The 24928-nt window shown below is 33.9% G+C and overlaps 1 protein-coding gene and 1 long non-coding RNA gene across 3 annotated transcripts; both read right to left on the reverse strand.

The window, feature by feature from the left end:
- Window positions 1-405: 405 nt before the first annotated feature.
- On the reverse strand, window positions 406-2490 carry LOC128221131 (uncharacterized). 2 transcript variants are annotated; one of them, XR_008258899.1, is made up of 3 exons: window positions 2451-2490; window positions 811-922; window positions 406-514 (listed from the first exon to the last, which is right to left on the reverse strand). It is a non-coding gene; the product is annotated as an uncharacterized LOC128221131 (long non-coding RNA). The 2 variants fall into 2 exon arrangements; XR_008258900.1 differs by lacking the exon at window positions 2451-2490 and adding an exon at window positions 2006-2076.
- A 10174-nt stretch (window positions 2491-12664) lies between these two features.
- LOC128221130 (uncharacterized) lies at window positions 12665-15603 on the reverse strand. Its single transcript, XM_052929587.1, has 5 exons — window positions 15414-15603; window positions 15005-15073; window positions 14491-14602; window positions 14139-14257; window positions 12665-13670 (listed from the first exon to the last, which is right to left on the reverse strand). Exons 1-5 carry the CDS (start codon window positions 15522-15524, stop codon window positions 13242-13244), a joined length of 840 nt encoding a protein of 279 aa, XP_052785547.1. The 5' UTR covers window positions 15525-15603; the 3' UTR covers window positions 12665-13241.
- Window positions 15604-24928: the final 9325 nt, after the last annotated feature.

The following is a 24928-nucleotide window of genomic DNA, read 5'->3' on the forward strand; positions in this document are numbered from 1 at the left end:
TGCTGTGAAAGAGTAAGATTTGTCAAGATTTTGTTTATATTTCAAGAAATTCATTGCTATTTTAATCCGGAATGTAATGTAATTTGTTTTAGTTTTGGGGAAAATGGAGTTTTTCACAATAAAAAATCACTGACAATGAACTACAAACTCCAACATATAAACACCACATACACAAAAACAAATTGATTACATATATAAATTACTGAATATTCACATGGTCTTATGATATTATTGATGAATATTATAATATTATTTTTAGATACCGGTTACGGGTAGTAGTAATGAAGAATACCAGATTACAAAATCAAAGTGGAAATTGGAACTATTAGAGAATCACTTTATTTGTGGCTAGGTCACTTAAATATTCATTGAGGTGAAAAGAAATTACCATATGATTTATTGCATATATGTTTAACCGCTGTTGCACAATCATCATTTCCAAGTGACTGTCTTCATGTCCAGTACTAGCTTACAAAATCCCTTTCTAGATAGTCAAAGACTTCATCTGATGCATCTTAAAAAGGAAGAATACAACACAATCATGAACACAATAAATGCAAATAATGTTGGGTATGCTTTAAACATGATTCAAATGCAAAACATCTTGGCAATTATTTCTAGAGCAATCTAAATATCCTACATGAGATTTATTCTCTTATAAAAAAGTGATGTTTATGTACAAGCCAAATAAACTAGAAATGTGTCAAGTGGACATTAAGTCTTGTGTTGCTTGGTGAATTGCATATACTGTGAATGAACATAAATAACAAAAAAACAGGGATTTCTCATAATATGACAAAGTTTTTTAACCAAGTTTGGTAAAGATTATTGAGCCATACAATGTTTTTATCTGGACTGCATCGTCTTTTATTCTGGGCAGCATAATATGGAAATCCAGGCCATGTATACATCTGGGTTTTATCTGTAATGGACCACATTTTCCAAAATGTATGTAGGCAAATGAGTTACATGGAAATAAAAACTATCTATACATAATAATAAGTGATTTGTATACATGTGTTTACCTTGTTATTATATACTCATAGATATATTATATGACATAATATTGGGTTAATACAAAAAAAATGAAATAATATATAATTAGGTTAATGATAAATCAAGTAAATTTAAACTAACACAAACAATTATATGTATATATTTACATTATTTCACAGTAAAATATAATAGAAATTTATAAACATTGGCATTATGCTTAAATCAGGTATCTGTTTCAAGGCAGTTGTCATTAAATCATAAAATTTAAAGCTGCACTCTCACAGATATACCATTTTTACATCTTTTTTATTTTTTGTCTTGGAAAGAGCAAATTTTTGCATAATTATCTGCAAACCAATGATATAGGATTGCTTACAAAAATCAGATCATAGATTTTCATATTTCCGTTTGAAAATTAATGTTTTATGGCTAAAACCGTTAATAAACGTTTTAGAAAAATGAACAAAACATCAATATTTGAACTGATATATATAAAAATCTGCGATCTAATTTTTGTCAGCCGTCTTATATAACTGGTTTCCATGGATTTTTGCCAAAAATTAGTACATTCCAAGTCAAAAAATAAAAAAAGTTGCCAAAATGTTCAATCTGTGAGAGTGCAGCTTAAAGAAAATGATGTTTTATGCATTTTTCTTCCAACTTTTAGTAGCACTTTTAGCCATAAAACAATTTTTTTAACGGAATATGAAATCTGCGATCTGATTTTGTCAGCAGGCTTATATCACTTATTTGCATATATTTACACAGAAACTGGCTCATTCAAACTCCAAGACAAAAATATAAAATAACAAAGTTGTCAAAATATGTGAGGGTGCAGCTTTAAGGATAGTCCAAATAATTGTACGTTGACGGATTTTTTTATATTTTTGATATGGCAAATCCTTCACGTACAAATTGTTTAGTATCAAAAGTGGGTAGTTGTTCCGATCAGGATTCCGGGTTAAAGCATATAGCGTCTATAAAATATCATAAAAACAAGAAATATTACCAGATAATGTTATTTTATATTAGTTCCGTACACAAAAAAATAAATATCCAAGTTATAATTATGAGTTTGACGGCTTTTCTTCATTTCATTCTGTCAAAACATGAAGGGCACATGCAAGGCTCTAGGGCACAGTTTTAAATCGCTCGGAACATTTCGGCCATAGCCATAAGTTGAACCCTTTATGATCAATTTCAACCATAAAATACTTCACTTAAAACAATTTCAATATTTTTAAAACACCCCCGTTTTTTGCACATTCCCGTTTAGACGTTAGGGATTGGAAGAATCCCGTATAACAAGTCTATTATTTTAGATTACTTTAAGGAGTACTTCGTTATATCAATAAAATATACTCGTTAAACTGTCAATTGTTTACGTATCTACATAAATTCAATTGCCTTTTGAACTAGAAAGTGTTATTTTTTCAAAGAAAATAGCCATTTACCTCTGTTCAGTGTCGGTCAAATTCGATGTTTTGAATCACTCTCGCGCGTGCTAAATACTAAATGACGCAATGTTTTGGACTGGTCTTCATTTTCTTCGATACAGGCACAACCGAGCGTAAATATTAAGCGAGAAAGTCTAGTGGAACGATGCAGGGTTCAAGGGGTTTACAAAAATTCAAGCATCCGGTTAAGAAGACGACAAATAAGAATGGTATTAAGTTGGTAGAATGGAACTCCTTCCTGATTCCTGCACATGTAAGTTGTAAGTATTGACTATATCGAGACAGGACACTCAAGTGTTATTTTATATTTTCTTAGTTATCATGCAAATGAAAATAATCACTATCATTTAGAATTATTCAGGGATAGTTGCAAATGGTTTGTTTACATTAATTAGTAATATGAATTTAATTGAATACACCGATTTTTATTAGAGCTTTGCACCAAATTAAATTGATTTCATTTAACGGGAGTAACCCACAGAAAGGGGTGGGACCCCTTTAGAAAAAAAATAGAATAAAATCGCCTGAAAACTTCTACAACCTGCCAAATTAAATTGAGTTCATTTTATGTGAGTAACCTACACTAACGGATCCAGAAAGGGGGTGGGACCCCCCCCCCAAAAAAAAAAAAAATTATAATAATAATAATCTCAGGACAATTATTCAAAAAAATATTTTAATCTTTGATATCATAATGGTAAAAAAATACCAAAATGCAAAATGTAAAAAAAAATCAAGTCGGAGAATGGGTTGGAACCGGTGTCGCCAAAATTGCAGCCCAGTGTTGTATCCACTGTGCTATGAAGGCTTATTCTAAACAGTTGGAATATTTAATCTTTATACCTAACTTGTAATATATTGGCGATTGCAATTTTGCATGCACATGTTTTTTTGCATACAGATTTTACTCAGATGGCATAGGGAACAGTTACTCTTGTAACTTGCTTAAAATAAATACAAATAATTCTGCTGATGTGTCTGAAGTCATGTTTTATTTTCTCTACAAATTGTTTTGAAAAATGCAAATTGTTTGATTTCTTTTCTTATGTGTTCTGCATTGCAGTTCCCATGGAGAAGAAAAATGGAGAGATTCTAAAAGTATGAAGATACTCCTGTGTATAATGAGGAAATCTTTTCAGTGAATGGTAAGTTCTCTTTGGATTAATTCTATGTATAACAATATAAATATGAGGTAAGCCAAGAAATGAGAATTAACATAATTATTCTGTTCAAACATACATTGACATATTAAATATAAAGACATATGATTTGTCTCTGATTATACTCCTACCACTTGATGGTTAGGGTTCATTTGGACAAGTCTTCTTTTATCCATAATTCCAAATGCTTCTTAGATTTCTAACACATATTAAATATGTTGAGGAGAAGTGCTGTGCAAAAAACATTTTTGTTTATTGTATTTTAGAGTTATTGGTCTTTGATTATTTTTCTTTCACTTTTCTATGTTTTTGAGGTATTAACTTCAAACTTCATGCACATATTGGACGTGATAAGAAAAATAGCTGTGCATATGAATCATTAAATTGTGTATGGTAGTCAAAGAGTTGTAAACCTTTGATTATTATTTTTATATTTTTATTTTTTTTTTCATTTATTACTTTAATTTAACAAAACACTATTCTGTTTTTGTATATTAAGGATTATTTTCTTATGTTTATTTTATGCTTGGCAATTTTAAAATTATTGCCTAATTGGTTACTGTATGCTTAAAAGCAAACATCACTCTCAGTGAAACCTGTTATTACAATAGGTGATAGCTGTAGTTTTTCATGGAAACAAAAGTGTTTGACAGTATGAGTCATATTTTAGTAGCAGAATATTATGTACATTAGGTATAAGTTCTCTTTTGCTAATTGTTCAGTTGTTTTTCAGTTGTTGCAATTGTGGACCAGGCCAGAGTTGTACTAAACCAACTAAGACACAATGAGATACAGGAATGACACAATGAGAAACAGGAAACAGGAAAGTGATGACTGATTGCCACCTGTTACAAATTCATCTAGGTACAGTTTTTATTCCAGATTTGATACAACTGTAAACTGTTTTATGCATGCTATGATTATGTTCATCATGTTTGTTTAAGACCGTGATGATGAGGACAAATCTATTGATTATCCCTTGCCAAAAGGCAAAGTGGATACAGTAATTGTGTAATTGTGCACGTGTGTGTGCGTGCACGGAATGTAATCTTTAGCATAAATCCCCCCAGGTATTAACTTCAAACTTCATATACAGATAGATCCCTATTGAGGAGAAGTGCAGTGTTAAGGGACCATAACTCTGTTTACAGTTTTTTTTGTAATAACCCTTTGTTATATTTCATACTGAGTTTTTGTCTGCAGCAGAACTTGAAAAGTATTTGAGGTGTTGATTTCAAACTTCAAATATGTACAGATAGATCTCATTTAGCAGAAGTGCAGTGCACAGAAACCATAACTCAAGATTTTTTGTAGTAGTTGCCCTTTGTAAGTTTTCAATGTTATCCTTTGTTGTAATGCACAGTTGTGATCATGCTCAAATATGCTCATTTACATTAAAAGTAATTGTCCAGGTTCAAATCCTGTAATAGAAACAAATATTTTCTTTCTGTGTTTAGCAAAGTTTATATGAACTATCTATCAATGTAAAATAAACTAAGATTTGTGTGTTTTTATCATTTCTTATTTATTTGTTTATTTTTTGTTACATATTTTTATGTGCATATATAAAATCTATATCACAAAAAGTGTGGCTAATTTTTAATATTAAGATATAATATGTATAAAAACTTTCATATTTCAAAATCAACCATAGAGCTTTTGCAAGATGGATAATAACTTAATGTATCTGATGAACAAAATGTGATTTTGGGAAGCCAGCAATAACTTTTCAAGGTGAAAATATGTTCTTGTCATTGATTTTACATATAAGTAATCAGTATGCAAAGCCCTTTCAAATGATACTTATATTATATGGGGTAACTATCAAATTTTAAATTTTAACATTGAAGCCAATGGCACAAATGAATGAAAAGCTCCTTAATAGTTCAATATTTGAAGCCAACAATGGAACTGTGTTATGTATTGCTTAATGTTCCTTTTTTCTTTCAGAAAACTCCCCAAATCCAACAAGAGACAGTCTGACTTCAAAATCTTCATTGAAGGCAACTTAATGGACAAGACATCCGTCACATAAAGTTTCACTAAAATTGGAATGATATACCAATTTTAACTTTTAACAGCCAAATACATTATAGATTTGAAAATAGATTACCCTTAAATAAGTTGGATGATTAACATTTACCTCAACACAGTACAAAGTGCTCATGTTGAACTATTGTGATTGATCATAGTCTGTCCTTCATTTTTATTAACAGTTTCATACAGCGTTAACACTTTAGTATGGGGACTCATTTTTAGCTCGACTATTCGAAGAATATGGAGAGCTATACTACTCACCCAAGCGTCGGCGTCGGCGTCATCCCTTGGTTAAGGTTTTGCGTGCAAGCACACATAGGTTAATATCTCAGCAACTACTTGAGGTATTGCATTGAGACTTTATACAATGGTACTCAACCATCCAACCTACTTAATTAACCAAGTTTAATAACTCTACTTTGCATTTAATGCCAATAATAGGCCTTTAATATTTGACTTAGAAATTCTGGTTATGGTTTTGCGTGCAAGCACACATAGGTTAATATCTCAGCAACTACTTGAGGTATTGCATTGAGACTTGATACAATTGTACTCAACCATCCAAGCTACTCAATTAACCAAGTTAGATGACTATAATTTGCATTTAATGCAAATAATAGGCCTTTATTATTTGACTTAGAAATTCTGGTTAAGGTTTTGCGTGCAAGCATACATAGGTTAATATCTCAGCAACTACTTGAGGTATTGCATTGAGACATGATACAATGGTACTCAACCATCCAACCTACTTAATTAAACAAGTAAGATAACTCTAGTTTGCATTTAATGCAAATAATAGGCCTTTATTATTTGACTTAGAAACTATGGTTAAGGTTTTGCGTGCAAGCACACATAGGTTAATATCTCAGCAACTACTTGAGGCATTGCATTGAGACTTGATACAATGGTACTCAACCATCAAACCTACTTATTTAAACAAGTAAGATAACTCTAGTTTGCATTTAATGCCAATAATTGGCTTTTATTATTTGACTTAGAAATTCTGGTTAAGGTTTTGCATGCAAGCACACATAGGTTAATATCTCAGCAACTGCTTGAGGTATTGCATTGAGACTTGATACAATGGTACTCAACCATCAAACCTACTTAATTTTCCAAGTTAGATAACTATAGTTTACATTTAATGCAAATACTTGCCTTTATTATTTTTCTCAGAAATTCTGGTTAAGGTTTTGCATGTAAGCACACATAGGTTAATATCTCAGCAACTACTGGATGAATTGCATTGAGACTTTATACAACCACACAACCTAAATGAATAATCAAGTTAGATTACTGTGTTTTGCAAATAATGGCCCTTTATTATTACACTTAAAAAATCTGGTTAAAATTTTGCGTGTAACCACATTCATGTTAATATCTCCGCACATCATGTATTGCATTGAAATCTAATCTAACAGTGATCCATGCATGTTTCGCCAAAACTTTTCAATCCTTACACTGAAAAGCAGCGGAATAGTCGAGAGCGCTGTCTCTGTGACAGCTCTGGTCTCTTTGGTCTTTATTCATACTGGCCAGAATATGTTTATAAAATAAATCTTAGTAGAGTTTTCATGATATTTGTCAGTATTCTCGTCAACATTTAAATAATATTAGGTGAAACTTGTTTATTGGTCAAAATGTGTTTGATTAGAGTAGTGGCCTCAAGTTCCACTTTATATGAATGAAATTTGGTCAAGTTTTAGAAAAAAACTATGTTCTAGTTTTATAGGCCATATTCTCTTCCCAAGCTTTCCTTAAAGAAAGAATGTAGGTAATATGAAACAGGAGTCACTAAGTCAAGTATTAAAAACCTTAAAAATTGCTATTCATAGAGGTATCGTTTCCTCATCATAAATCACAACTTAGCCAGCAAAACTTTTCAACAAATAAGGCATAACAGGTAAAAAGTTAATAATTAGGCACATATTTTAGTGAATAAAATCTTGTGAACATATTATTGAAACAAATAATGTGTCTGGTTCTGAGGTGAGCAATAAAGCACCTTGCTTAGTAACAATGGAGTAGCTCATTATTAAAAGTTGTTTTAAACTTGAATGAAATGAATGCAAATCATATATTATTATTTTTAATCTATATTTTTTTAGTTACCTTGTTCTGTTGTTAATTTCCATACTGACTTGGTCAATTATGGCTACTTTGTCTAATTATATTTTAACTTCTAACCTAAATGTTTCATTGTACTTTTGAGTGTTCTGTTAAATATATTGCACAATTACCCTATATGACAGTATAAATTCAATGAAACCATGGTCATTAAGTTCCATACATATTGGAGCACATGGTAAGCCTCTAGAAATGTCACTTCTTAAACCTAGATTCTTGATCTGTTCGCCACATTGTTTTGTTAATTTTTTGTTTATAAAAACAAATGATTGTTTAATGTCAAGGAAACCTTTTTAAAGTTAAAATGTAGATGTACATAGGTAACTGTCAAATATTATTTACCATTTAGTAACTGTCTAAAGGCAAAATTTCCATTCATTTTTATATTTGATTTGGGCCCCTAGGGTCATGGTCACTGTAACTAAAAATAGAAAAATGCTTGGTACTGAATAACTTCAGTTTTAATACATTAAAAACTGAATCTCACAATAAAGGCTGAAGTTCTTGTTGCATTGCAGCATTTCTAGTCAACTTTTAATTTGACTCTTTTTATTGCTTTCGACAGGCACATATTACATCATTATTGTATTCATTTTTAAGACAAAGCCTCATTTAATTGAGCGTGCTGTCCAAAGACATCTCTTGTTGACATAATTATAAGACACCTTATGTTATGGTTTATATGAACAATAGCTGTTTCTGTGTATGTTTTGAAGAAACTTCCATTTCTTATTATATTGATGGACATAGATAGACATACATGTACGGGATTATTGACATCAGATTCTTAGGATTAAATTTACTAATGTTTTGTTCATGTTCAAAATAGATACAGTTATGGTAAATGCATAGTCTTGTTTGTTTATAACATAGACAATCATGTCTTTTGGTTGTCCTGGTCTCCTGTCCTGTTATGTGAATTGGGTTTTATGGACATCTTCGATATTGTAGGTCCAATTCTAGTGTCTAACTGGAAAAGTATTTAGCCTAGGGAGACCTTAGTTTGGGTTATCATGTTGGATATGTCTAAATGTTGGCATGTCGGGACATGACAATTTTAGGCTATGACAATTTAAAAATGTAGACGTTGCTGGGCAAGGCTCCTCACACCCAAGTGACTGTCGCATTATATTCGTGAAAAAGTGCCTTGGGCTTTTGGTTTGTTATGAATTTTGCGAGTCTGGCAAATATCTGCATTATAAAATTCATCGACATACAGGTGACAGAGAAAAAGGTCAATTTTCAATGATTTCAAAAGATTTATTAACTAAAAGGGGATCATCATAAATGAATACAGAAAACAAGGTTAATTGATTTGACAGAGGAGTTGATGCAGAGCTTCAAAAATTAAGGAGGCAATTTCAGAAAAATGCACATAAATGATTTTTGTTTATTTGTGTTGTTTGATAACTGCTGTATGTCGATTTTTATTTAATTTCATTCTACCCCTCAAATCACACTTCACACAATACATGGTTTCTACACTTTAGGTTTGTTATACTGTATTATAGTATCTATTGAATACAGTAAAATTTCAGGTGATTGTATTACAAAAATTGTGCTTATAATTTGCAATTTCAGAAATTCTCATTTTATTTAATTTTTCAAACATTTTCCCCAAAATTCACATTTCACAAAATTACATAGTTTCTTCATATTTTAAAAAAAAACTGTGTTTCTAATTTTTTATATATAATAATGTTAAATGATATATATATAAGCTGCAGTAGTTCTGGTGTTTTTATTGCAAAATAAGGCAGAGTTATTGGCAAAATCCATAAATTGTCATTTTCATTTAATTTTTCCAACATTTTACCCCAAAAATCTTTTTTTGCACTGCTTTAACACCTCTGAGAATGAGTATAGTATAGTGCACACTACCACAATGTATATAGACTATAACAGATGTTCAAATTAACAGATAGAGAATAGTGCACGCCACCACAACGTATATAGACTATAACAGAGGAATTGATGTAAAGTTTCAAAATCTCTGGTTGATACATTGCATAGAGAACAGAGGTGTTGAAGCACTGCTTCAACACCTCTAAGAATGAATAGAGTATAGTGCACGCTTCCACAATGTATATAGACTATAACAGAGGAGTTGAAGTAAATCTTCAAAATCTCTGGCTGTATACATGGCATAGAGAACAGGGGTGTTGAAGCACTGCTTCAACACCTCTGAGAATGGATAGAGTATAGTGCACGCTTCCACAATGTATATAGACTATAACAGAGGAGTTGAAGTAAATCTTCAAAATCTCTGGCTGTATACATTATATAGAGAACAGGGGTGTTGAAGAACTGCTTCAACACCTCTGAGAATGAATAGAATATATACCGTGCACAGTATAGACTGGTATAGAATATAACAGCAGTGTATGTACTTTCACGGTGTATCGTGCATATCCGTATAGAGTCTATGCACTGCGTTGACATCTAAGATCTCAATCTCAACTTGGACTAAGCATTCTAGATTTAATATTTTTTTCTAGATTCAAATAATTCACTGTTTCAAGATAATTCATTTGGCAACTTTTGTACAAACAAATACGCATCATAGAATTTTTAATTTTAAAGAAGTTGATAAAATGCAAGTTCGATTTTAAAAGCATTTACACTGATTTAAAGCATAAATCAACTAATAAAAAAAAACTCCTAACTATGTTGTTTACGGTGAATTTATAGACATATCGTTTGCAAGACTTTGACTCTCCAATGAATTATATGTATCTCGATCAGTATAATTTAATTAAAGGCCCTTGCTGTGCGACTTAGAGGAAATTTATAATAAATCATTTAGGATTAAATTTCCACACTGATAACTTTGAGTTTTAATGCCGAATACCTTCTACTGTTAAAAGCTAGACTCCGTGACCAGTTTATCCAAGACTGGCGCGGATCGATAAATAGCATATATGATAGTTTATGTAAGTCTCATCAATACAACATATATACATCACCTATTAAATATATATTAAAATATGGATTGCCACATGATTATATATGAGTTATAAGAGACTATAGCACACAAAAACATAAAGCTATACTTTACTTATTTAACATCTAAAATCGATATATACAAAAGTAAGAAAATAGAAACAAATGCTAATCTTGTTTTAAAACTTAGTTAAATCAAACAAAATAAAATACTGAAAACATGAACGCGCACAAGCGTGCATACTTACCAAATGGGTGTAAAAATCGAATATCACCCCGGTCAGATCGTAGATTAACTGATTACCACTCATTTCTAGCTAAACGTAAAATATCACAATAATTTAAGTTTAAAAAACAACAACAACAACATTACTTACACAAATAAAACATCCTAAAATTAAGAATATCGTTGCAGGTTTTGGCACTAAGTCTTGACAACATGTTATTTGCAAAAATAAAAGACAACTTATCTATATCGGACATACTTTGAAATAACGGATTAAATGTGTTTGCCTTTTCTAACAATGGCATTCGTATATCTTTATACAACTTACAATAGAATAACACATGAATTTCTGATTCAACAGAATTGCAAAAAGGGCAAAGATCATATAGGGCAAGATTTTCAAATCGGCCTGTTTCCACTCGAATAGGGGCTACCCCGCATCTAAATTTACTTAACGCTGCCCTATTTTTTTGGCGGCATAATCAATTTACAAGAATTTTCAACACAATATTTAATTTTATACTTGCAATAGTGTCTTAACTTATTTCCACCCCTTCCACGTATACCTTTTGGTCTATTAATAGAATCGTGCCACTCATTGACATACGCTGACATCATTTTATCATATATTTGGCTAACAACGATGGATTTTGGTACATGGTCATTCATATAAGTAATATATATCCAAGTCAAGGCTTATCATTTTTCATTTACATAATAAAACCAAGATTTGTATGTATTACATGCCTTGCAATTTGCCCAAAGAGCTATTTGTTTATTGATACGAGACACAGGTGTATTACACAACCTAGACCAATGTCCGACTATAGACTTTCACTGACGGATAATCGGTGGTACCCAGGCCATTTCGCCTGAAACAGCATCATTAGGTGTATATTTCCCAACGCCGATAAAGAAACGCATGGCTTTATTATGCACGGCGTTGATGCATGAAAACGATTTTATACCCCAGATAGATGCACCGTAACTTATAATCGGCCAAACAATAGAATCATATAATTTAGTGTATGCGGCATACGGCATACCACCAACGATTTTATATTTAGCAATATGAAGCCCGAGCGCACGGCTAGCACTCTGAGCAACGGCTTTAGCAGTCACATTATAATCAAGAAATTCATTGATAACAATGCCAAGGTAAGTATACTTATCAACTGCATATAAACTGTCATTGGCACATATAAAGTTGAAATTTCTGAGTTGTACAGATTGAGGACGAAAGTGAACTATATTACTCTTTGTTGTATTAATAGTCATGTCATTAATATTACACCAGTCAGCTAAAGCATTTAAAAGCACTTGTTTAGCAGCTTCGCTTGACGCTAGTAGAACAATGTCATCTACATATAATAAAACACACATTTTCTCATCTTCAATAAAGATCCCAACATCTAAAATTTTTAAGTACTTAACTAGGTCATCTAAAATAGATTAAACACTAATGGCGACAAGATGCAACCTTGCCTTAGGCCACTAGAAACATTAAACCAGTCTGTACAAAGAGAGTTATCACGTACACATGAGCATGACTAAATTAGATACATAATAGACCCTGTAAAGAAAATCTGCAACTTTTCTAAAACAAGGTTAATTGTTCAAAAGTAGTGCAGCTTATCCTTGTATTAATCAAAACAAAAAACATATTATTTTAAAACAAGCAATTATTTAAAAGATGTAACTTGTCTGGTGAAATCATTATTTTTAAAATCAATAAGAATGTTATACTTGGTTGCCATAGCAACTGACTTATACCTAGAATAATTCTTTTTTTTTGCTCATTTCATTCTTTTGGAGTTGTAAGATGACACAGAATGAAATGTATTTACAAGGAAAGCATTGACACATGCCTTATTTGACAAAATTGACAACAAACATATGCATGCAAGGATTATTGAAACTATATTAATGTATAACTATTAACATATAGACTTATAAATGTACACTTTCACATTATACTGGAGTCGTGTATGGAAAATATGAATGCCATCATACTTTACTTATAGATGGCCGACTGTTCAATGATATTCCCATAATTGAAATACATGTTTATACATAAGTATTTAATGATCAATCAAGTGTGTTACTTTTGGTTGCCAAGGAAACCATACATTCCTAAGATCATGAATATTTTATCAATGTAACACAAAGAAATATATTCTTTGAATGTAAATGAAAACATAAAACTTCCACTTACACATGCCAATATATTTATAGCAAGAAACAAACTATAACTTTTGCTGAAACACACACAGAAAGTGTTCTCAATAAAGTTGCCTATTTCAACTTTTGTTTTTTGGCCTTTGAATAGCCTTCTTTTGCAACTAATGGCAATGGGTATGTTGTGTTTTTTGCATTATCTGATCCGCAAAAGTCTCTTTTTACATCATGCAAGTACCATTGCCTTCCTGCACTTATTCCCTCACCAAAGATCTGCTCTGGCAGAACACCAATATCCACTTGGCAGTTTTTCAGTATGTTAATTTTCTCCCCAGGGGCATCAACAAACTTCCTTACTCTTAAAACCCCAGGCTCGTTAGAAGACACCTCAAATGAATGGTATTTCGAAATGTTCTTCAATGGTTTGAAAATGCCTTTGAAGAAGGTGCTCCAGTCATAGAACGACACTTGTTTGCTGTTGCCATCAACAATATGTGGAATGTTGTGGCCATTACGGGATGACATGGCTTCTGTGGAAGCCACCTCCTGTATTGAAGAAAAGCATTACATGATGAATGAATTTCAGACAGAAACGATCCAATATGACATATTATATTGTCACCTTAGTGCAAGAACTCAATATCTGCTTCAATTTCTATATGCAGTTATCGTCTTATTTCACTATTGTGATTATACTGAGCAGTACCCTTGCACTATGTAATGCCTACATGAAGTATATAACATCAGTGAATTTATTAATTACCTATTATATCTAAATATACATGATAATAAATGAACTTATTTTATATAATAATCAATTTAATATAACATTAGTCATATATGATTATTTTCAATCTTAACTATAAAAAATCCCATTTTCTTCATGCCACTTCTTATTAGTTTATAACTGTATTAAAAAGAAGGAAATTAATCAATCTTGAAACATGTGTAAGTAATTTATGTCTATAATTGTTTTAAACTATTTGTGTGGTAAAAATCTAACTCCCTGAATACCTCAACTGTCTCTGCATCCATGTATCTCATTCTGTTTTTCCAAACTCCAAAATGCCAGTCGCATGAAAATTTGGTGTGGCCGGCTAGCATCAGTGAGTATTGGATTGTCTTATGCCCTCCTGGAATAGAATAGTTAATTGTTAATAAGATCTCTTTATTTCAAATTAAACTCTGAAATATATATGTTGTTTATTTTATAAGTACAACAAATCAAAATCTTTTAAAGCTACACATCTGTTTCACTCATCTAAAGAGTTACTGAAAACCTTGTGAGATATTTAAAAAGCAATAACATAATTTAGTTTACATCATGAAACATATTTTTTTTCCACTAAGACACAACAACTCTCACCTGTCAATGTTCTCCACACAGCATAACCAAGAACGGCATTATTTTTGTTGTCCTTGGCAATTGTCAAAGTGGAACTGAGCATGTGCCTCACCCAGGCAAAACACCTGTTTCTCTGAAAAATATTTATCCTTCTTATCACTATTCTTAGTCATCACCATCATCAGCAACAGAAGCAAAAATTTAACAGCACCAGTATTTAACATTAATACAACAAAACATTTAAAACATTTCTCATAACTAACATATACCAAATAAATGTTCAGATACACATCCAATTCCAGATTGTGAGATGTGCATGATGGCTATTGACCAATGGAAATGTTACATTCTTAATCAGTTTGTTTTAATGAAGTAAAACATTTATTGCTAAGAAGTGCCCTTCAATTCTCAATTATTAACATTTGACATCAGGACATCTTATAATGACACAGAACAGATTGCAATTTAAAACTGTAAAAAAGTGAATTCAGATTATATATGAGTAGTGAGTCTCAGTCAAAATGAATAAGCTTACCAGATCCTTCACAGCAAACTCCAAATACCTCACATCTCCTCCGGCAGTTTTGAAATACAGGGGTCCAACCTAGTAGATAAAAGTTTGCATTAAATTTGACAACAGTATCTGGTAATTAGAACCAGCATTTTATTCTAAATATTGAAAGATTCAATTTCTAAATCATGTAAAAAGAATTCTAACATAAACACTTTACATTCAATGAATACACTACCAGGTATGTAACCATTTAAGTAGAAGCATACATTTACTGCAGTAAACCTTAGGCACTCACAAGTATGATACACATGCAAATTACTGCACAATAAATCCTTTAAAAAAATAATCTCTTGCAATAAGTTGATAAATTCAGTAAAAAAAAACAACATTTGATTATTTGCTTGTACTTGATAGAAAAAAATCAACTAACCTGTTGGCTATGGTGTGGAATATGAACCTGCTGTGCAAAGTCCCAGCTGTAGTGGACGGTTGCATCTAAGGAACATGACTCTGAACCTAAAATATAAATAGAATTTAACATATATTTTAATTTTTAGACTAGAAAATATTGAAGCATGACATAAGACAGCTAAAACTATAGCGCATAGAAATTTATTAACCAAAGCACACCTTCAACTTCATGTTTTCACTACATGTAACTTTAGAGTAATCACACTGCATTCTATATTGCTCCCTCTGATGTCTAGCACTTTCAACATGACTTTCATATTCATCAAAAAGTGTCATTTTATCATCTTCAGAAAGGGCACCACTTTGTGACATATTAAAAGAAAAGGTTTGGCATCTAAAACACAAGTCTGTTTTTGGTTTAGCTAAGACTATATGTGGGCACAACTCATGCCATAGCTTCTAGCACCCCTATTTTTTTCATATTCAACATGAATGTCTGCTTGTGATTTATCAGATGGCAACAACAACACTTTACTATTGCGGTGGTTTGGAAGTCTTCCGGGAACGGGCATTGCATTGTCAGATGCATAGCAGATGAGGAATTTTCTTATGTGTTCTCTCCTCAAATGTGATTGCATTATGAGGTAGTCTTTTGGTATTACCATGAGTCCTAGCAATCAATCCATCATTGTCAAGAGAGCGACCAATTCTTTTTAGTTTCTCCTTTCCGATGTTGTATGCGAAACAGAATACCTCACGGCAAACTTCAACTCCCTTAATATAAAACTACTGACTGGGCCTAACCCTCTCCTGCCGTTTATGTTTACAACTGTCAGTTTGTTGGCCATTTTTTCTGTGGCACAACATGGCTGATTTAATAACAAGATCAAGTTCATCTGTCTGCATACCGGCTGAATACATACGTAAGTCAGTTATATCATTACCATCGACAACTTGACTGCATGGTTTGCCTAAAGTTTTTCACACTTGCAGGTCTGAGCAAAGAAATCATCAGTTTTCTTTCTCTGTCTTAAATACTCTGCAGAAGGTTCTAAATCATGGTCAAAACTTTCACACTGAACAGTCTCTGCATTACATATATCATCATCTGATTCATCATTGACAGCATTACTTTCATGGCTAGAATCATTTTCTGAATCAGACTGACTAAATCACTTGCACCAGAACTCTCTGGACACAAAACATGAAAATAAAGTCTATCAACTTCTAATAACTCTTCGCGAAATAAATGGTCTTGGCTTAATTCGTAAGGGGTGGTGCTTGCTTCACTCAACTGGGACATTTTCATAAAATGTTCAAGTGTTTTTCAAATTTTCCGCCATAATATCTGTTGCTATTAGTAAACCGTATTTTGTTACGGAAAAATACTTCCGGGTCAAACTGTCAAAAGGTTATTTAAAATAAACATCAAATGACAATTTAAATAAAGGATGACAACATAGATAACTGCATACATTACCTTCCAAATAATTGTTTCCGTGTAATTAATCCGAAAAGCATTCTAATGCCGTGTGGATAAACCGGCAAAACCGTCATATCTTCAGTACGGGTTTCGACATGTTTCCATCAAAATGGCGGAGAGCGACACCTTCAGATCAAGGGCGATTAATCATGATTTAAGGTCAGGCAGCATGAATATTATCGACAATAATCAACTGATAACAGAGTGATGTGCCTTTATATTGTTTATACACTTCGATTATGTAAATACTTTGCAAAATAATGCCAAATTAGTTAATTGACAAAACGATAATTGCTCAGAAAACGTGTTGTGTTTTTTAATCTCGCTTTATCTCGGTAACGTGATTACCTCAACAGGACTCATTTTCGCTGACGACGTCACAATATTATTATTGTTCATTGGTTACGAAGAATATATTGATAAAATTGAAAATGCTTATTTACGCAATTATTTTTCTTCCATGATATTGTCTGCTCACAAGTTAGAAATCGAAGTAGGAAGATATACCTGTATTACGAGAGAAAACATTTTATGGAGATGCTGTAACGCTTATGTTATAGAAAATGAATACCATTTTGTAGTATGCTGTAGTAAATTAAGACACTAACGCTTAAAATACGTAGGTAAAACATCATGGCCAGATTTAGATATGTTTAAACGACTAATGTCAAGCAAAAGAACAACTAAGATAGCAATCTGCAATAACACTTTCCTTGTACAGTAGCAATGCTAATTATGTTTAGCTTTGTTTATCTATGTATGTTCCTTCTAAATGTTGAACAATTCATATAGTGATATATAATATCATAATGAATATTTATTATTATTCCGTTATTGTCTATAGTTGATTTATCTTTTTGCCATATTTATTTTGTCAAAGGCCAAAGACAATTTATTGCCGATCTGCCAATAATCTTGAAACTTTGATAGAAGTATGTTCTCCAATAAAAACATTAATAATATAGAATAAAAGGTATATAGAAAATCAATTTGTTTCTTGCCTGTAAAGGGATTAAGTTATTACTAACTATTGTAAGTTTTACTGTTGGTCTTGAAGTACGAGAACATCTGCCATACTTCTTATTTTGCGTATTGCATAGCGATTTTTGTGACTTAATTTTTCACGCTCGTCCATTAAACACATGCAAATTTTTACACTAGCTCGTAAGCTCATTGAAATATTTTTTTCATTCGAGAGTTGACAAAACCCTTGTTTTTATCCACAACTAATTTGTTTCAGTTACCCCGATGATCATTATAACATTCACTGAGCCAAATGTTTTTCATTAACTCAACATCTCATTCTGTCTTTTATACAACCACTCATTATGTAATTCACTCACCATCTCTTTATTTCATTTACTTTATATATCATTATTTCTTTCAATCACTAATTTGTTTTTATGGTTCGATACGATATGTTTATTATTCCGTTATTCTCTATACTTGATTTATCTTTTTGCCATATTTATTTTGTCAATGGCCAAAGACTGAAGTACGAGAACATCTGCCATAATTATTTTGCGTATTGCATAGCGATTTTTGTGACTGAATTTTTCACGCTCGTTCATTAAGCACAGGAAAATTTCTACACTAGCTCGTAAGCTCATTTAAATATTTTTCATTCGAGAGTTGACAAAGCCCTTTGTTTTTTTATCCACAGCTAATTTGTTTCAGTTACCCCGATGTTCATTATAACATTCACTCAGCCAAATGTTTTTCATTAACTCAACATCTTATTCTGTCTTCTATACAACCACTCATTATGTAATTCACCACCTTATTATTTCATTTACTTTATATATCATTATTTCTTTCAATCACTTATTTTTTTTATGGTTCAATGCGATATGTTTATTATGTCATTCACTCGCCATTTAATTATATCATTTACTTATAATTTTATTATGCCGTTTACTCTCCACCTCATTATTTCATTTATTCAAAATCTCTATATGCCATTAACGGACCATTTCATTATGCCATCCACTTACAACCTTATTATGTCATTCATTCACCATCAGAATTATGTCATTTATTCATCACCTCATAATGCCATTCACGCAACACCTAATTATGCAATACACTCACAATCTCATTAGGCCATTCACTAACCAACACATTGTGCCATTCACTCACCAACACACTGTGACATTCACTCACCAACACACTGTGTCATTCACTCACCAACACACTGTGCCATTCACTCACCAACACACTGTGACATTCACTCACCAACACACTGTGCCATTCACACATAAACACACTGTGCCATTCACTAACCAACACACAGTGCCATTCACTCAGCAACACACTGTGCCATTCACTCACCAACACACTGTGCCATTCACTCACCAACACACTGTGTCATTCACTCCCCGCCTTATTTTGTCGTTCACTCCCACCTCATTTTGTCATTCACTCCCACCTTATTTTGCCATTCACTCACAACCTCATTATGCCATTCACTCCCACCTCATTTTGTCATTCACTCCCACCTTATTTTACCATTCACTCACAACCTCATTATGCCATTCACTCTCACCTCATTTTGTCTTTCACTCCCACCTTATTTTGCCATTCACTCCCCACCTCATTTTACCATTCACTCCCCACTTCATTTTGTCGTTCACTCCCATCTCATTTTGTCATTTTCTCCCACCTTACTTTGCCATTCACTCACAGCCTCATTATGCCATTCACACACAGCCTCATTTTGTCATTCACTCCCACATCATTTTGTCATTCACGCCTACCTTATTTTGCCATTCACTCACAACCTCATTCTGCCATTCACTCACACCTCATTTTGTCATTTACTCCCACCTCATTTTGCCATTCACTCACAACCTCATTATGCCATTCACTCACAACCTCATTATGCCATTCACTCACAACCTCATTTTACCATTCACTCCCACCTCATTTTGTATTCACTTACAACCTCATTTTATCATTCACTCACCATCTCATTTTGTCATTCACTCATACCTCATTTTGTCATTCACTCACAACCTCATTATGTCATTTACTCACAACCTCATTATGCCATTCACTCTCAACCTCATTTTGTCATTCACTCCCACCTCAATTTGTCATTCACTCACCATCTCATTTTGTCATTCACTCAGTACCACATTATTCCATTTACTCACCATCTCATTATGTCATTCACTCATCATCACATTATATAATTTACTAACCACCTCAATATGCCAATCATTCACCACCTTATTATTCCATTCACTCACCAGATCATTATCTCAATCACTCGCCACCATATTATGTCATTCATCCACAAACTCATTATGTAAGCACTCACAACCTTAGTGTGTCATTCGACAACCACCTCAATTGGTTATTCACTCACCACCTCACTAGGTTATTCACCCACAACCTCACTAGGTCATTTACCCACAACTTTACTAGGTCATTCACTCACCACCTTACTAGGTCATTCACTCACCACCTCATTATGTCATTCACACACCAACTCACTAGGGTATTTGCCCACCACTTAATTTTGTCATTCACTCAACACCTCACTAGGTTATTCACCCACCACCATATTGTGTCATCCACTCACCACTTCACTAGGTTATTCACTCACCAACACATTATGTTATTAACTCACCATCTCACTAGGTAGTCCGGCTTCCATCTCATTGTTTCAATGATCCATCACCTTACTAGGTTATTCGCTCATCACCTCATTATGTCATTCCCCTCATCCACACTAGGCTCTTCACTCAACACCTCATTATGTCATTCACTCATCATCTCACTAGGTTATCCGCCTACCACCTCATTGTTTCATTGATCCATCACCCTACTAGGTTATTCGCTCACCACCTCATTATGTCATTCCCCAACCACCTCACTAGGCTATTCACTCAACACCTCTTTAGTTATTCACCACCTCACTAGGTTATTCGCCCACAACCTCATTGTATCATTTACCCACCACCTCACTTGGTTTATCGCCACCACCTCATTAAGATTTACACACCACCTCATTGTGTCGTTCACTCACCACCTCACTAGGTTATTCACCCACCACATCATTGTGTCATTCACCCACCACCTCACTAGGTTATTCGCCCATCACCTAATTGTGTCATTTCCTATTACCTCACTAAGTCATTCACCCACCACCTCATTGTAACAATTCCCATCACCTCACTAGGTTATTCGCCCACCACCTCATTGTGTCATATACTCATCACGTTACTAGGTCATTCGCTCACCACCTCATTGTGTCATGTACCCACCACCTCACTAGGTCATTCACCCACAACCTTACTATGTTATTCGCCCACCACCTCACCACCACCTACTTGTGTCATAAATCCACCACCTCACTAGGTCAATCCCACCTCATTTTGTCATTCACCCACCACCACACTAGGTTATTCTCCCACCACCTTATTGTGCCATTCACCCACCACCTCACTAGGTTATTCGCCCGACACCTCATTAATTGTGTCATTCACCCACTACCTAACAAGGTTATTCGCCCACCGCCTCATTGTGTCATTCACCCACCACCTCAAAAGGTTATTCGCCCACCACTTATTTATGTCATTCACTCACCACCTCATTATGTTATTCACCAATCACCTCACTAGGTTATTCGCCCACCATCTCATTGTGTCATTTATCCACCACCTCACTTGGTTATTCACTCACCAACTCATTGAGTCAATCACCCACCACCTCACTAGGTTATTCGCCCACCACTTAATCATGTCATTCACTCACCACCTCATTATGTTATTCACTCACCACCTCACTAGGTTATTATTCACCACCTTATTATATCATTCACTCACCACCTCACTAGGTCGTTTATTTACCACCTCATTTTGTCATTTACTAATTACCTTAATATGCATTACGCTCATCACCTTCAGGTCACTCACACACCGCTTCACTGTGTCATCTACTCACCACATCATTATGTCATCCAATAACTACCTCATTGTATTATTATCTCACAACCACATTATGCCTTTTACACACCGTCTCATCATGTCATTTATTCACAACCTCAGTATGCCATTCACTCACTACCTCATTATGTCATTCACTCAAAACTTCATTACGTTATTCACTCACCACCTCATTATGTTATTCACCAATCACCTCACTAGGTTATTCGCCCACCATCTCATTGTGTCATTTATCCACCACCTCACTTGGTTATTCACTCACCAACTCATTGAGTCAATCACCCACCACCTCACTAGGTTATTCGCCCACCACTTAATCATGTCATTCACTCACCACCTCATTATGTTATTCACTCACCACCTCACTAGGTTATTATTCACCACCTTATTATATCATTCACTCACCACCTCACTAGGTCGTTTATTTACCACCTCATTTTGTCATTTACTAATTACCTTAATATGCATTACGCTCATCACCTTCAGGTCACTCACACACCGCTTCACTGTGTCATCTACTCACCACATCATTATGTCATCCAATAACTACCTCATTGTATTATTATCTCACAACCACATTATGCCTTTTACACACCGTCTCATTATGTCATTTATTCACAACCTCAGTATGCCATTCACTCACTACCTCATTATGTCATTCACTCAAACTTCATTACGTCATTCACCCACCATCTCAATACGTCATTCACGTACCACCTCGTTACGTCATTCACTTACCATCTCAGTATGCCATTCACTCACAACCTCATTATGCCATTCACTCATAATGTCCATCACCCACAACCTTACTTGGTCATCCGTATTAGAAGACGCAAAAAACTAAAAATAGAAACTTCATTTAGCCGGAAACAGTTTATTACATGACGTAATAAAACGCCGAAAAGATTTTATCACTTTAACATTTAAAGTTTAAAGTTGATAATCATGATCTTGTTGCACCGATATATATTGCAGACAATTGTTGTTATTTGGTATAATATTTTAAATATAAGATCGGCAAAAGGCTCGGTTGACATTTACATTCTCGCGTTTAAATTTTATGCTATCATCTTCCATTTGATCTGATATTTATATAATGTCATTCAAATTATGTCTTTAGCTCATCATCACATTATGTCATTTTTTCACCGTTTCAATATGTCATACACTCACTTTGTGTGACCCACTTACCACCTCATAATTTTACTCACTCACTTTCTAATTATGCCATTCACTCACAACTCATTACGTCGTTCACTCACCACCTCATTACGTCATTATTTCACCACCTCATTAAGTCATTCACTCACCACCTCATTATGTCATTCACTCTCCATCCCATTCAGTCATTAACTCTCCATCATTTTATGCATCACTCATACCTCATTATATCATTCACTCACCACCTTATTATGTCATCCAATATTCATCATGTTATGGCATTCACTCACTATTATTTTATGTCATTCACTCACCACCTCATTATGTCATTCATTCTCCATCCTTTTATGCTATTCATTAACCACATCATTTATGTTATTAACCCACCATCTCAATATGTCATTTACCCACAACTTCATTATGCCAAACCTACAATGTCATTATGTCTGTCAATCACCAACTCATTACGTCAATCACTAACCACCTCGTTACGTCGTTCACCCACCGCTTCATGACGTTATTCACTCACCACCTCATTACGTCATTAACTCACCACCATATTACGTCATTCACTCACTACCATATTACGTCATTCACTCACCACCTCATTACGTCATTCACTAACAACCTCATTACGTCATTCACTAACAACCTCATTATGTCATTCACTCTCTACCTTACTAGGTTATTCACCCATCATTTCAATAGGTTATTGACATTCCACGTCACTAGGTTATTCACTTACCACCCCATTATGTCATTCATCCACAAACTCACTATGTCATTCACCCACCACCTCTTTATGCCATCCACCCAAAACTACACTAGGTCATTCACCCACCACCGCATTCTGTCATTTACTCACCACCTCACTAGATTATTTACTTACAACCTCTTTTGGTTATTCACTCACCACCTCACTAGGTTATTCACCCACCACACCGTTAGGTTATTCACCCACCACCTCTCTAGATTATTCGCCCAGCACCTCACTAGATTATTCTACCACTAACTCACTAGGTTATTCACCCACCACCTCATTATATCATTCAACCATCACCTCACAAGATCATTCCCTCACCACCTCAATAGGTTATTCACTCACAACCTCTCTGTGTCATTCAACCACCATCTCACTAGGTTATTCACCCACCACCTGACAAGACCATTCACTCACTAACTCTCTTGGTTATTCACCCACCACCTCCCTGTTGCATTCAACCACCACCTCAAAAGATCATTCACTCACAACCTCTATTGGTTATTCACTCACGATCTTATTATGTCATTCATCCAAATATCAACAAGGACGTTTACTCACCATCGTTTTATATCATTCACCACCAACTCATTATATCATTCACTTACCACCTCATTGGGTTATTCACTCACCACCACACTATGTTATTCATTCACCATCTCATTATGTCATTCAGCTAACTCACAACAATGACGTTCACTCACCATCTTTTATGTCATTCACCACCAACTCATTATGTCATTCACTGACCACCTTACTAAGTTATTCACCAACCACATCATTGTGCCATTTACTCACCACCTGACTAGGTTATTCACTCACCATATCATTATGTCATTCACTCAACACCTCACTAGGTTATTCACTCACCATCTCATTATATCATTCATCCAACGCCCAAGAAGGTCGTTCACTCACTATCTTTTATGTCATTCAACACCAACTCATTATGTCATTCACTGACAACCTAACTAAGTTATTCACCACAACATCATTGTGTCATTTACTCACGACCTAACTAGGTTATTTACTCACTACCTGACTAGGTTATTCAACCACCACCTCACAAGGTTATTCATCCACCAACACACTAGGTTATTCCCTCACCACATCTTTGTGTCATTCACTTCACCTCACTAGGTTATTCACTCACTACATTATTGTGTCCTTCACTCACC

Source organism: Mya arenaria, chromosome 16 (genome assembly GCF_026914265.1).
Source record: "Mya arenaria isolate MELC-2E11 chromosome 16, ASM2691426v1".
NCBI lineage: Eukaryota > Metazoa > Mollusca > Bivalvia > Myida > Myidae > Mya > Mya arenaria.

Bases quoted from the DNA above. Each gene is read 5' to 3' on its own strand.
- LOC128221130 (XM_052929587.1), bottom strand. From the start codon at position 15,524: ATGTTAAATTCTATTTATATTTTAGGTTCAGAGTCATGTTCCTTAGAT. The intron at 14,603-15,004 runs GTAAGCTTATTC...AATATTTTTCAG, and splicing joins AGTTTGCTGTGAAGGATCTG to AGAAACAGGTGTTTTGCCTG. The intron at 13,671-14,138 runs GTATTCAGGGAG...TCTTCAATACAG, and splicing joins TGGATGCAGAGACAGTTGAG to GAGGTGGCTTCCACAGAAGC.